At 50.2% G+C, this 14,987-nt stretch overlaps 1 protein-coding gene across 1 annotated transcript in view; it reads left to right on the top strand.

The window, feature by feature from the left end:
- LOC116702454 (titin) overlaps positions 1-14,987 on the top strand; it is a 155,013-nt gene extending 140,026 nt beyond the window's left edge. The window contains exons 101-110 of the mRNA XM_032536656.1: positions 63-378; positions 915-1,220; positions 1,799-2,098; positions 2,547-3,122; positions 3,660-3,965; positions 4,551-4,933; positions 5,772-5,982; positions 6,495-12,242; positions 12,865-13,134; positions 13,956-14,987. Of these exons, the coding sequence (XP_032392547.1) occupies positions 63-378; positions 915-1,220; positions 1,799-2,098; positions 2,547-3,122; positions 3,660-3,965; positions 4,551-4,933; positions 5,772-5,982; positions 6,495-12,242; positions 12,865-13,134; positions 13,956-14,248 (8,709 nt within the window). The 3' untranslated portion in view covers positions 14,249-14,987. The remainder of the gene's footprint in view (positions 1-62; positions 379-914; positions 1,221-1,798; positions 2,099-2,546; positions 3,123-3,659; positions 3,966-4,550; positions 4,934-5,771; positions 5,983-6,494; positions 12,243-12,864; positions 13,135-13,955) is intronic.

Genomic DNA, 14,987 nt, shown 5'->3' with positions numbered 1-14,987 from the left:
CTTTAGTTACTAGTTACTTTAGTTACCGCCTCCCCGCTGACTTCCTGTTCCTGCTCCTCCAGGTGAAGGTGATTGGCCGCCCCGACGTCCCAGAAGGCCCTCTGGAGTTTGACGACATTCAGATCCGATCGGTGCGGGTCAGCTGGAGACCGCCGTCGGACGATGGCGGCGCCGACATCCTGGGCTACATCGTGGAGCGCCGCGAGGTGCCGAAGGCCGCCTGGTGCACGGTGGACTCGCGGGTGACCGAGACCTCCCTGGTGGTGAAGGGCCTGAAGGAGAACGTCCAGTACCACTTCAGGGTCTCCGCCGAAAACCAGTTCGGCGTCAGCAGATCTCTGAAGTCGGACGAGGCCGTCACGCCGAAAACACCGCTCTGTGAGTACACACACACACATAGATACACACACACACGCACACACACAGGGACACACACGGACAGACAGACACACACACAGGGACAGACACACACACATACGCACACAGGGACAGACACACAAAGGGACAAACACACAGGGACAGACACACATACACACGGATTCAAACACGGACAGACACACACACAGGGACAGACACACACACAAAGGGACAGACACACAAAGGGACAGACACACACGCACACACACACACATATACGCACACAGGGACAGACACACACAAATACACAAAAGGACAGACAAACACACACGTACGCACGCACACACACACAAACACAGACAACACAGAAACACATACAGACACACACACAGACACACACATACACACACAAAAACACAGACACACACAAACACACACAAACAAACACACAGAGACACACACAGAGACACATACACACACACACACACGCACACATACACACACACACACACAGACGGCGTAATTACGGATTTCACTAACAACGTGTTCCCCTCCAGGCCCACCAGAACCTCCCAGCAACCCTCCAGAGATCATGGAGGTAACCAAGACAACGGTGTCTCTGTCCTGGGCCCGGCCCCGGGACGACGGCGGGTCCCGCGTCACAGGATACTACGTGGAGAGGAGGGAGGTGTCCACGGAGAAGTGGGTCCGACACAACAAGACCCACATCACCACCACCATGTACAACGTCAGCGGCCTCATCCCCGACGCCGAGTACACGTTCAGGGTGGTGGCGCAGAACGAAGTGGGGCTCAGCGAGGCCGGGCCCGCCTCAGAGTCCGTGGTCTGCAAAGAGCCTTTCGGTGAGTTAACGTGACACAAGGTCTAGTTCTGCAGGACTACGTTGGTATGAATAAGTAGACAAGACATGGGAAAACAAGATAGACATGAGGGGGACCATTGGGTTTGGAGACCATAGGACTGTGGGACCATAGGGCTGTGGGACCATTGGGTTGGGATACCATTGGGTTGTGGGACCATAGGGCTGGGGGACCATAGTGGACCATTGGGATGTGGGACTATAGAGCTGTGGAACCATGGGGCTGTGGGACCCTAGAGGACCACTGGACTGTGGGAACATTGGGCTGTGGGACCATGGGGGACCATTGGACTGTGGGGACATTGGGCTGTGGGACCATAGGGGACCATTGGACTGTGGGGACATTGGGCTGTGGGACCATGGGGCTGTGGGACCATAGGGCACCATTGGGCCGGGAGACCATTAGGCTGTTGGACCACAGGGCTGTGGGTCCATTGGAATGTGGGACCATTGGGGACCATTGGGCTGTGGGACCATAGGGGACCATAGGGCTGTGGTACCATTGGGGACCATTGGGATGTGGGACTAATTTTAAGAAAAATGTCTCCCGTCTCCGTGTAGACAAACCCAGCCAACCGGGAGAGATCGACATCATCTCCGTGACCAAAGACTGCATCACCATCCACTGGCTGCGGCCAGAGCACGACGGCGGCAAAGAGATCCTGGGCTACTGGATCGAGTTCAGGCAGGCCGGAGAGACCGCCTGGAAGAAATGCACCAAGGAGCGCTCCAAGGACCGCCAGTTCACCATGGGGGGCCTGATGGAAGCCACCGAGTACGAGTTCAGGATCTTCGCTGAGAACGAGACCGGACTGAGCCGACCGCGCCGCACGCCCATGGGCATCAAGACCAAACTGAGCGGTGAGTCGCACAGGGACACACACTATGCTTGTTACACACACAGGGACACACACTACGCTTGTTACACACACAGGGACACACACTAGGCTTGTTACACACACAGGGACACACACTATGCTTGTTACACACACAGGGACACACACTATGCTTGTTACACACACATATTTATTTTAACTTCTCTTATAATTACCTTTAATATTGTAATTTTTATATTGTTGTGTTTAGACTTTTAACATCTGTCTAAGGACATTCTAGATAAAAAATAACTTTTTGGTTAACTCTGGCGTATGGACAGAAATGTCCATTAACATGCACTCTCCTTGTATTAAATAGAATATATATACTTACATCTACAGTATATATATATATGTACACATGTGCAGTATAAATATACTGTATATGTGATAATAGCAGCAGTTTGAATGAAACTCTGCTGATGCTTCTGCAGTTGGTGAGGCTCCGGCCCTGAAGGAAGACGTCCAGGACGTCACCACCAAGCTCGGCGAGTCGGGGACTCTGACCTGCGGCATCGTTGGCAGACCGCTGCCGGAGATCAAGTGGTACCGCTACGGCAAGGAGCTGATCCAGAGCCGCAAGTACAAGATGAGCTCGGACGGGCGGAACCACTCGCTGAGCATCCTGACGGACGAGCAGGAGGACGAGGGCCAGTACAGCTGCCGGGCCGTCAACGAGGCCGGCGAGGTGGAGGCCAGCGGCAAGCTGCGCCTGCAGGCCGCGCCGCAGTTCCACCCCGGCTACCCGCTGAAGGAGAAGTACTTCGCCGGCGCCGGCACCAGCCTCCGGCTCCACGTGGTCTACATCGGGCGCCCCATCCCCCAGATCATGTGGTTCTACGGCAAGAAGCCCCTGAACGCGTCCGAGAACGTGATCATCGAGAACACGGAGAGCTACACCCACCTGGTGGTGAGGAACGTCCAGAGGAAGACCAACGCCGGCCGCTACAAGGTGCAGCTCAGCAACGTGTACGGCACCATCGACACCGTGCTCCGCGTGGAGATCCAAGGTAACGCCGGGCTCCTCCGGTTCTTCTCAAATAATCTAGAGTTTTTTTGTGATTGGTGCAAAAATCCTTGATTATTTCGCAGGTTTTCTTAAAAAATACGATGGAATACGCAGGGTATTTATGCAATTGTATGCGATGAAATTGCGGGAACTTGTAAAAACTGCGGTTTGATGATATTATGATAATGAGACTGTGTTTTGTCTTGTCGTGTAAACGGGGGAAAATGGCTGCTCTTGTGTGGGTCACATATGAGCATTGAAAGTGATGCAAAAGTATAACTATTTACTAGTATAATTTGTAACTGAGTATCTTATTTTGTTACTTTTTGGAAGATGTAACTAGTAACTAACTAATTACTTTTTTAAAGGTAACTTCTCAAGTACCACTGGAGCTTTAACAACTGTAAAGATATACTTTTAAAGTACATTTAGAAAGGATACGGTGCGTGTGCGATTGTTCTCGAGTTAACTGGACAATTATGAGATTAATCGCGATTTAAAAACCCTGTAACTCATTCAGTTTTTGGTGTCCTCCCAGATAAACCATGCATCCCCGAGGGCCCCATCGTGGTTGAAGGCCTGCGGAAGAGCTCCATCACCATCAGCTGGAAGCCCCCCAAAGACGACGGCGGCTCCATGATCACCAACTATATCGTGGAAAAACGCGAGGCCAAAGAAGGCGAGCAGTGGAACCTGGTGTCCTCCTCCGTCTCTGGCACCACCTGCCGTGTCCCCAACCTGATTGAGAGCGCCGGATACTACTTCAGAGTGTCTGCCCAGAACCAGTACGGAGTCAGCGAGTCTCTGGAGATCCCGTCCGTGGTCATCATTAAGAGTCCATTCGGTAAGTCCGTTCTTGTTCTGTTTGATGGTTTGGGTTTCTGTGGCTACACTGCAGAGGCAGGACAAACTTTACAGATATGTAACGCCAAAGGCCAGTCCTTCTAGACCCTATCCAATAGAGGGGTCAGGCTGGGGCCACATGCACTTTTAGGGGTCCCAGATGTATTACATACCACCAACCCTCCATAGGTTTATTTCTACAAAGGACTAGCAATGCACGTATAACAATAAACACAAGAATACTCATTAAGTGGTAATATAAATTGTATTTATCATGGCACATGAATGATACCCTCTCTTTGGGAATAAGGTAAGGTCAAAATGGATGGAAATTAGTCAATTTAGTTAGTTTTTCACTGAATCAGAGAGGAACTTTGAGAAGAAGGATAATGGCTTCATGCTCCTCTAAAAATACCTGTTGTACGGCTTTCCTGTATGTACACAGGTCCTATATATGAAGTACAATTGTGGCTGTTTTTTGTGTCCCCTTCAAAATTGGTCTTGAGAAATCTCATGCTTAGTGTCCCCCGTGACTGTGACATATATGTGTAGAGCACCATAGTAACGTTCCCTGTTTATTTCTCAGAAAAACCTGGCATCCCACAGCAGCCCTTCATCATCAGCTCCACCAAGGACTCGTGCGTCGTGTGCTGGAAGCCTCCGAGCAGCGACGGTGGTGCTAAAATCACCAGCTACTACCTGGAGAAGCGTGAGAAGAAGCAGAACAAGTGGATGTCAGTGACCAGTAAGAAATTTGTGGAGACCAGCTTCGAGGTCACGGCGTTGCTCGAGGGCTTCGAATACGAGTTCCGGGTCAAGTGTGAGAACATGGGCGGCGAGAGCGACTGGAGCGAGATCTCAGCGCCAATCATCCCCAAGTCAGACCAGTCTCCTCGCGCTCCCGCCTTCAGGGAGGAGATCAGGGATATGACCGTCAAATACCACGCCAACGCCACATTGGTCACCAAGGTACTTCTTATATGACTGATTGAACATGTGAAGGAAAATAGAAAGGGTCTGTGGTGTCTGAGCCATGTGGATGATGTGTTGACAGGAATCCGCTTGACACTGGTTCTTGATTATTAAAAGGTTTATTTACATCAAAGAATTCAGCATCAATTTACAAGCTCTGCAGAAGCTAGGATAATGTCTCTGCCGAAATACACACTGGCTCCCCGCTTCTTCATCATGGTCCATATAGGGTCTATGTTTATACAACATGTAAAGGAATGCGGGGTAGCAGGTATCAATCAAAGATCCCTGGGGACCTCTTCCAAAGGTCCCCTTTTACTAAGCCTTCCACATCTGGTTCAACTTTGAGGCCCCTTCCTCTAAGATGAGCAACCTTTAGATTTAATGGCTGCATTCCAACATCTTGCTCAACTTTGGGGTTGTTGAGATACTACAGGTCATACAGAAAATAAGGATATTACACAAAGTAGGAAGCGAGAAAGCACAAGACTCCAGGAAAGGGAAGAAGTTGAGTTAGTAAAATGCATTAATAGGATGAGGTTGCATATAGATGGAGAGAAGGAGGAGGAGAGAGGTGCTCAGTGCATCATGGGAAGTCCCCCAGCAGTCTAGGCCTGTATATCAGCATAACTAAGGGATGGTTCAGGACTCTCCTGAGCCGGCCCTAACTATAAGCTTTGTCAAAGGTTTAGATATGTCAAAACTACAAGCAATTCTACTGCAAATGTGGAAGTGACACCCAGAGTCCAAGGAGAGATTTTTTCACTCAGCCAAGTTGATGAGCACAAGTATGTTTTAATTTATTTTTCAACTTGTGTTTTTCCCCCGTGACAAGGTGGTGGGACATCCCAAGCCTGTGGTGAAATGGTACCGCAGTGGAAAGGAGATCCAGGCCGATGGAACCAAGATCAAAGCCCAGGAGTTCAAGGGCGGCTACTACCAGCTGGTCATCGTCTCCGCCGACGAGACGGACGCTACCGTTTACCAAGTCAGAGCCACCAACTCGTCAGGATCCATCTCTACAACTGCCAATCTGGAGGTGGAAGGTATGACAAAAATAATGACTCTTCATGTTTTCTAGAGTCCATTAAGGGAGACCTGTTATAAACCGCTTTCATGTTCATACTAAAACAATGTATAGAATACAAAAAGCACTTTATTTTTCTTTCTTTCTCCTGTGTTCCCCTCGGTCTGAGACACTTTGTTGCAGCGCCTGTCTCTTTGAAAAACCAAGTCTGCTCTCATTGGTCAGGGTTTCTGCATTTCAGAGTATCTGCCTCTGTAAAAGAGTATATAGCAGCACTTTCTACTGTCACAATCCACAGATTAAAGCTTCCAAATCAAATACTACACAACCAGACATGTTCCAGAATGAATGTGACCCCATTGGGGAGAAATTAACATTGTGAGCCAAGACTACAAGGATAAAGTCTTTTAATTACCTAGATAATCTCATTATTTATTTTAGGAAAGAGTAATAGGTCTTCTGTCCTCTGCATTTATAATGTCCAAAATAGATTAAATATTAAACTACTTGTTTTTATCACTTTAATTCCAGTTCCTGCTAAGATCCACCTGCCCAAGGAGCTCCAGGGAATGGGATCAGTCAACGCTGTCCGTGGGGATAACATCACCATCAAGATCCCCATCTCTGGCAAACCGGAGCCAGCAATTACTTGGCAGAAGGGTCAGGAGATTCTCTCCAACTCTCTGTATCACCAAGTCATCACTACCAGGTCATTCACGTCCCTCGTCTTCCAGAAGGGAGTGCAGAGGAAGGACACTGGCTACTACATCATTACTGCAAAGAACAGGTTCGGTACGGACAAACAAACCATTGAGGTGAACGTGGCCGACATACCTGAGCCTCCAAAGGGACTGGTTGTCAGCGACATTACCCGGGACTCCATCACGTTGACCTGGGAGCCTCCTGCCAACGACGGCGGAAGTGACATCATTGGCTACATCGTGGAGAAATGTCCCACAACTGCGGACAGATGGATCCGCGCAGGACACACCGCCGACTGCAGCATCACAATCATCAACATGTTCGGAAAGACCAAGTACCAGTTCCGTGTCATCGCCGAAAACCAGTTTGGCCTGAGCGCTCCTTGTCAGCCGACTGAGCCGATCACAACAAAGGAAGACACGTCCGTGATCAGGAATTATGACGAGGAAGTGGATGAAACAAGAGAGGTCACCAAGGAGGAGGCTCTGTCCTACAAGGTAAAGGAGCTGTCATCCAAGTACGTCATCTCTGAGGAGCTTTCTCGCTGCCAGTTCGGAGTGGTCCACCGCTGCACGGAGATCGCCACCAAAAAGACCTTCATGGCCAAGTTCATCAAAGTCAAAGGAACCGACCGTGAGTTGGTTCTCCGAGAAATCGAAGCCCTCAACGTAGCAAGGCACAAGAATGTCATCTATCTGCATGAATACTTTGAAAGCATGGAGGAGATCATCCTGATCTTTGAATTCATCTCTGGAGTGGACATCTTTGAGCGACTCGGCACCAGCAACTTTGAGCTCACAGAGCAGGAGATTGTCCGCTATCTGAGACAAGTCTGCTCCGCCCTCAAGTTTATGCACAGCCACAACTTCGGCCACTTCGACATCCGCCCAGACAACATCGTCTATACGACAAGGAGAAGCACCAATGTAAAGATTATCGAGATGGGCCAGGCAAGGCTTCTGGTGCCAGGAGAAAACATCAGAATGCTGTTCTCTGCTCCGGAGTACTGCGCCCCTGAGATCCACCGTCACGACCTGGTCACAACCGCCACAGATATGTGGTCCGTGGGTGTCATGGCTTACATCCTGCTAAGTGGCCTTAATCCGTTTGCTGCAGAGTCCGTCACAAAGATGATCGAGAACATCTCCAACTGTGAGTACATCTTTGACAGTGAAGCGTTTAGGGACATCAGCCTGGAGGCTATGGACTTTGTGGACAGACTACTAGTCAAAGACAGGAAGCTCCGTATGACCGCCCATGAGGCTCTGGAGCACCCCTGGCTCAAGATGAAGATCGAGAATGTCAGCACCAAGGTCATCAGGACATTAAGACACAGAAGGTACTACCAGACTTTTGCAAAGAGGGTAGATATCATTGTGTCGTCGGCTCGTGTGGCTTACGGTGGTGCCTTCAAGAACCAGAGAGGATTGGCTGTCGGAAAAGTGAAGATTGGAAGTGAGTACCATGGCCTCCGCACCGGTCCAGTCATGCATGCCTCAGCTGAGGAAGGCGGCCACGTCAGATTCACTTGTAGCATCACCGACTATGACAAGAGCACTCAGGCGTCATGGTTCTTCGGAAACCGCCAGCTCCATGCAAGTGCCAAGTATGAAATCACCTACAGCAACGGTTTTGCCAGCATCTACGTGAAGGACATCGAAGAGAGTGACGATGGTGTGTACAGATGCAAAGTGGTGAGCGACAACGGAGAGGACAGCGCCTATGGAGAGCTCTTTGTCGAGACGGTGAGGAGCATTCGAGAGCACTACATCAGCCGCTCAATCAAGAAACTGAGAAGGAGGGCCGACAAGACAAAACTCCTGCAGAGACCGCCAGAGTTCACTCTGCCTCTCTACAATCGCTCCGCCTACATTGGTGAAGACGTGCGCTTCGGCGTCACTATCACCGTGCACCCGGAGCCCCACGTGATGTGGCTGAAGAACGGAGAGAGGATCAAGGCGGGCGACGACGACCGCAAGTACACGTTCACCAGCGATAAGGGCCTGTATCAGTTAATGATCCACAACCTGGACATGAACGACGATGCAGAGTACACCGTCATGGCCAACAACAAATTTGGAGAAGATAGCTGCAAGGCGCGTCTCACCGTGACACCTCATCCTGTGACAGAGGAAACTATGAGGCCCATGTTCAAACGTCTGCTGGCTAACATTGAGTGTGTTGAGGGACACAGCGTACGCTTTGAGCTCAGAGTCTCAGGAATTCCAACTCCAACTCTGAAATGGCAGAAGGACGGTCATGCGCTTGAGTTTGGTCCCAAAGTTGTTGTAATACAGGAGGACCTCGACTACTACGTCTTGCACATTAGAGACACTTTGCTCGAGGACTCCGGTGTGTACACTGTGACTGCCACCAACTGCGCCGGCTCTGCAAGCTGCCAGGCCACCCTAAAGGTGGACCGTCTCACCTACACCAGGAGAGAGTACAAGAGCGAGGAGGAGAAACACAGACACGTACAGAAACAAATTGAAAAGACTCACAAGATGGCTCTGCAGATTGTCGCCACTGAGGAGCTCGTACCACTCAACCCAACGGCCCAGGAAGCGCTCAAATATGCTTCAGAGATGTACAAGCCCGCCGTGAGCACCAAGAACGTTGAGGGAGAATTCAACATCACAGTTGAGAAGTCCGAGACGAAGAAGTTGGAGGAGGAGAGGAGGATCTTCATGCCTTATGAGATCCCCGAGCCTGTGGTTCACGATCCCAGAGCTCTGGATGAGGACAAGGGTATCAAACTGTTTGTGCCTCTCTCTGACATGAAGTGGTATCGAAAGCTGAAAGACCAGTACGAGGTTTCGGAGAAGATGGAGAGGATCGTGCAGAAGAGGCAGAGACGTATACGCCTGTCCAGGTGGGAACAGTTCTACGTAATGCCCCTCCCGAGAATCAGTGACCAGTACAGGCCAAGATGGCGTATCCCGAAACTTACTCAGGATGATTTGGAGATCGTCAGGCCCGCCCGCCGATCACCTTCTCCTGAATCCGAGATATCCTTTAGATCCAGAAGGAGATCTCTAGGAGACATGAGTGACGAGGAGCTGCTGATGCCCGTGGATGACTACCTTTCCATGAGGAAAACCGAGGAGGAGAAAATGATGCTGGAGGATGAGCTGGAGCTCGGCTTTTCAGCCTCTCCGACCCGCAGCCCCGTCCGCATTGAGCGCCGGGCCGTGGAACTCAAAGAGAGGCGGCAGGAAGTCAGGCACGAGTCTGTTGAGGTTTCTGAGACAAAGAAGAAACGCACCGTTTCCCAGTTCATGAGGAGGAGAAGGTCTCTGTCTCCTACGTACATCGAGCTCATGCGTCCCGTCTCCGACCTGATCAGACCGTCACGTGCCAAGCCCCCGGTGGAGGTGGAGGTGGAGGGAGAGGCAGTGGTGCGGAGGTCCCCCACGCCAGAGAGGACGCGTCCTCGCTCTCCCAGCCCCATCAGGTCCGTGGAGAGGTCATCCCGCTCCTCCTCCAGGTTTGAGCGTTCCGCCCGCTTCGACATCATGTCCCGCTACGAGGCGAGAAAGGCTGCTCTGAAGTCCGAGAGGAAATACCAGGTAGTCAGCCAGACGCCGTTCAGTCTGGACCACGCTCCCCGGGTGACAGTCAGGATGCGCTCTCATCGCGTACCGATCGGCCAAGACACCAAGTTCACCCTGAACATCCAAACCAAGCCAGAGGCCGAGGTCAAGTGGTTCCACAACGGAACTGAGATCTCTGAAAGCAGCGAAAAGTACATCTTCACCAACATGGGCGGTGTGTTGTCCATCACTATCCTGGAGTGTCAGGAAGACGACAGCGGCACGTACCGCTGCGTGTGCTCCAACGCCAAGGGAGAAGCGTCCGACTACGCTACCCTTGATGTGTCCGGCAGTGGCTACACCACCTTCTCCTCTCGCCGCAGAGATGAAGACGTCCAGAAAAAATACGTCCCCGAAGTCACTAAGATCGACCACTATCACACCACACACTTCAAAGCTGGCTACTCTTCCCAGACACACTTGGAGGTGGAAGAGAGCAAGTCTAAAATAACAGAGACACGTGAAAGATACGCTGCCTCCTCTGAGAGATACTCATCTGCCGAGAGGTACGATGCATCCATCAAGTACGCCGCTGCTGAATACCTGTCCTCTGATTCCTCCTATTCATCGGAGAAGTATTCTTTGACGGGGAAACGCACCATGACTGAAACTACACTGAAGTCATCTTCTGCTGCTACAGCTGTTACCGAGGAAGTTTCTGTACACAAGGTTAAGCCTTCTCTTCCTGCCAAAATCCTTACCAAGCCCCAGTCTGTGTCGGTCGCTGAGGGCGAGAGCGCCAGATTCTCTTGCGACATCGACGGCGAGCCTTCACCGAGCGTAACGTGGATACACAAGAGCACAACCATCGTCTCGTCTCACCGTGTCCACGTCACCACCACGCAGTACAAGTCCAGCATGGAGATCTCGTCTGTGACGGCGTCCGACGAGGGCAGCTACACGGTCGTTGTGGAGAACTCAGCAGGCCGACAGGAGGCTCATTTCACTCTGACGATCCGCAGGTCACTTACCAAAGAGGAAGTCAAGGCTGTGAAATCCCCCGAGCCATCTGTAAAGTCACCCACTCCGAGTGTAAAATCTCCGGAGCCTTCCGTCAAATCACCGGCTCCCTCCATCACGTCCCCTGTCCCCAGCATCAAGTCTCCTGAGCCTTCGGTTAAATCGCCAGCTCCAAGCGTCAAGTCTCCCGAACCAAGTATAACGTCTCCTGTTCCGAGCGTGAAGTCTCCCCAACCAGAGGGAATTAAAACGCCAGGGAGCGTCAAGTCTCCCGAGCCACCCACTCCCTCTCCAGCGCCCAGCTTAAAATCACCAACACCAGGCATCAAATCTCCTGAACCTGAGGGAATTAAGTCCCCACGCGGACTAAAATCCCCTGAACCCAAACTCAAGTCACCACCGCCACCGATCAAGTCTCCTGAACCTGAGGGAGTGAAATCACCCCGTGGCATCAAATCTCCAGAACCTGCAGGAATCAAAACACCAAGAGGACTTAAATCTCCAGAACCGGTGGGAGTCAAAACACCAAGAGGTCTTAAATCTCCAGAACCTTTAGGCATCAAATCCCCAAGAGCCTTAAAGTCCCCTGAGCCCGAGGGAGTCAAATCACCCCCGAGGATGAAGTCTCCTCCTCCCGTCATGTCCCCGAAGAGGGTCGTTTCTCCACCCACCGTCAAATCCCCAACCCCGAAACCACCCAAAGTCCTAAGTCAGCTGACAGCCGAGGCGAGTGAAGGCTCAGTGCGGATGTCCTGCGTCTGCGAGAGCAGCGTCAAGGAGGTGGTGTGGTATGTCAACGGGAGGAGGCTTTCACAGAGCAGCCGCTTCGAGATGCACTACTCGGAGGGCTCCTGCAGCCTTGTGATCTGTGACCTGGCAGACAGCGATCAGGGAGAGTACACCTGTGAGATGACGTCGGAGGGAGGAGTGTCCAAATCCTCTTTCTCCTTCACTGGACAGGTGTTCCAGTCCATACGGATGAAGGTCACAGCCTACCGTGAGCAGCAGCAACTGACACTTAAAGGTGAGACACGGTCTCAAGTATCCAAGTAGATTTAGTCCAATTTCATGCTATTTCAAAGAAATTCGGACTAGGGTTGGGTATTGTTTGGATCAAATCAGATTCAGAATCTGCTTAATTCAGGTTGTAATTTTGTTATGTGTACCCGGTTCTTGGCATTTTGTAAACTTTTATAATTAGGAACTACGTTTTGGTTCCCAACCCTAGTGAAGATTTTACATATATTACTGTAAATAACATCCCAGAGTCGTGGTCTGGACCTGCTCTTTATGAAAGACCTGGGAGATAAATAACATCCCAGAGTCCGGTCTAGACCTGCTCTTTATGGAAAGACCTGGGAGATGAATAACATCCCAGAGTCCGGTCTAGACCTGCTCTTTATGGAAAGACCTGGGAGATGAATAACATTCCAGAGTCCGGTCTAGACCTGCTCTTTATGGAAAGACCTGGGAGATAAATAACATCCCAGAGTCCGGTCTAGACCTGCTCTTTATGGAAAGACCTGGGAGATAAATAACATCCCAGAGTCCTGTCTAGACCTGCTCTTTATGAAAGACCTGGGAGATAAATGTTGTGATTTGGCGCTGTATCAGTAAAATTGAATTTAATTGAATCTGTACCCCAGGATCCATGGCGATGAGCCAGAAGGAGTCGTCTTCATCCATGAGCTCATCCATGATGATGAAGAAAGAGATGCACGTGATGGAGGAGTCGTCCTCCTTCTCTTCCTCCGCCCAGCAGGCCATGATGTCTTCCATGATGGAGTCCAGCTCCTTCAGCAGTATGGCAGCCGAGATGAAGTTTGAGACTATGTCCATGTCCAGCATGTCCTCCATGACGTCCGAGACATACGCCATGAGCTCCCAAAGCGAGGGATCTTCTTTCAGAGCAATCGGTAAGATTGGTAAATAATCACTACTTTTAGCGTGTATAGAGCAGCATATCTCCACCAGACTCCATGTAAATAATCACTACTTTTAGCGTGTATAGAGCAGCATATCTCCACCAGACTCCATGTAAATAATCACTACTTTTAGCGTGTATAGAGCAGCATATCTCCACCAGACTCCATGTAAATAATCACTACTTTTAGCGTGTATAGAGCAGCATATCTCCACCAGACTCCATGTAAATAATCACTACTTTTAGCATGTATAGAGCAGCATATCTCCACCAGACTCCATGTAAATAATCACTACTTTTTGCATGTATAGAGCAGCATATCTCCACCAGACTCCATGTAAATAATCACTACTTTTAGAGTGTATAGAGCAGCATATCTCCACCAGACTCCATGTAAATAATCACTACTTTTAGTGTGTATAGAGCAGCATATCTCCACCAGACTCCATGTAAATAATCACTACTTTTAGCGTGTATAGAGCAGCATATCTCCACATGTAAATGGGTGAATTAAGAGTTTATTTCAACCAGACCAGAGTGGTGATTGTTGGAACAGTGGAAAGATGAACCAAGACGGCTTTTGGTAGGTAAAACATGGGAACTGGAGTCCAGGTTGAAATAAACAAAGTCATTATTCAGACTCAACAGAACAGCACTTCTTTTGAAAATGAATATCTATGAATCATAAACGTCTTGGATCCATGCAAGTGAACAGAAAACTTCCTTTTTCTTGGTACCTGACTTAGAAAATCTAGGTTTTCCTCAGCCTTCTGTTGCCAGATGTTTGCACCGCTAATACTTCGTGTCTTCCAGGTGGAGCTCCGCGGATCGAGGCTCTGCCGGAGGACATCAGCATCGAGCCGGGCAAGGTCCTGACGGTCACCTGCGCCTTCTCCGGCGACGCCAAGCACATCGAGTGGTCCCGCGGCGGCAGAACCATCGAGGTGACCGCCGGCGGACGCTTCCACATCGACACCACGGAGGACCTGACCACGCTCATCATCACCGGCGTGAAGGAGGAAGACGCCGGGACCTACACCCTGAAGCTGTCCAACGAGCTCGGCTCGGACTCGGCGACGGTGCACATCAGCATTCGATCAGCGTAAACAAAAAAAAAAAAAAAAAATCTGTCACTCTTCCCCTTTTCCCTACTTCCATGCCTTTTTATTTATTAACTAAGCAAAAACAATCTACTTCATGAAGATCTGGATTTCTGTTCTTGTAAATATGAACTATTTTTGTACCAATCTTGACATTAATTTATGCCAAACTAGACTAAAGTCTGACGTTGTTATAAAATGTGCCATATTGGATAACTATGACTTAGGATCTTTGATCCCTTTTTCTGTGACATGTACATAATGTATATAGCCGAATTGAACGGTTATGGGAAATGTATGCATTGTTATTTATGACAAGAATATGAACTGAAACAAAGTGAAACTAAACGTGGCTCAACAGGAGAAAGTTTCCCCCCCCCCGGGGGGACGAATACCCCGTTGAGCCGAGAAACTAAACGATGTGCCTCAACGACGCGTTGAAGTCTTAAGATTGCCTCAGCGGGTGGAGAGGCTCCCTGCTGACGTTACTCGACCCGGGACAGAACCACAGGAGGAACAGCGCGAGATCCCGAGTGCTGTTTGCATACACCCTCGTGCAAGCAGGACGACTGGACCTCGCTCTCCTGACTGATTACGTCGTACCGCCGTTTCCATGACGTGCTCACAGTGCGAGCGGCCTGCACTCCCTGAGCACCAGCGTTATTTTTTTTGGCGTTTTTGTGCTCCGCGTCTGGCGACCGACCGCTCGCCTCGGCTCCTCGGTCGCACCATCGAAACCTGGCAA

This window comes from Etheostoma spectabile, chromosome 2 (genome assembly GCF_008692095.1).
Source record: "Etheostoma spectabile isolate EspeVRDwgs_2016 chromosome 2, UIUC_Espe_1.0, whole genome shotgun sequence".
Taxonomy (NCBI): Eukaryota; Metazoa; Chordata; class Actinopteri; order Perciformes; family Percidae; genus Etheostoma; species Etheostoma spectabile.
Note: the sequence above shows the minus strand (reverse complement) of the source record. Positions and strands in the feature narration are given on the sequence as shown.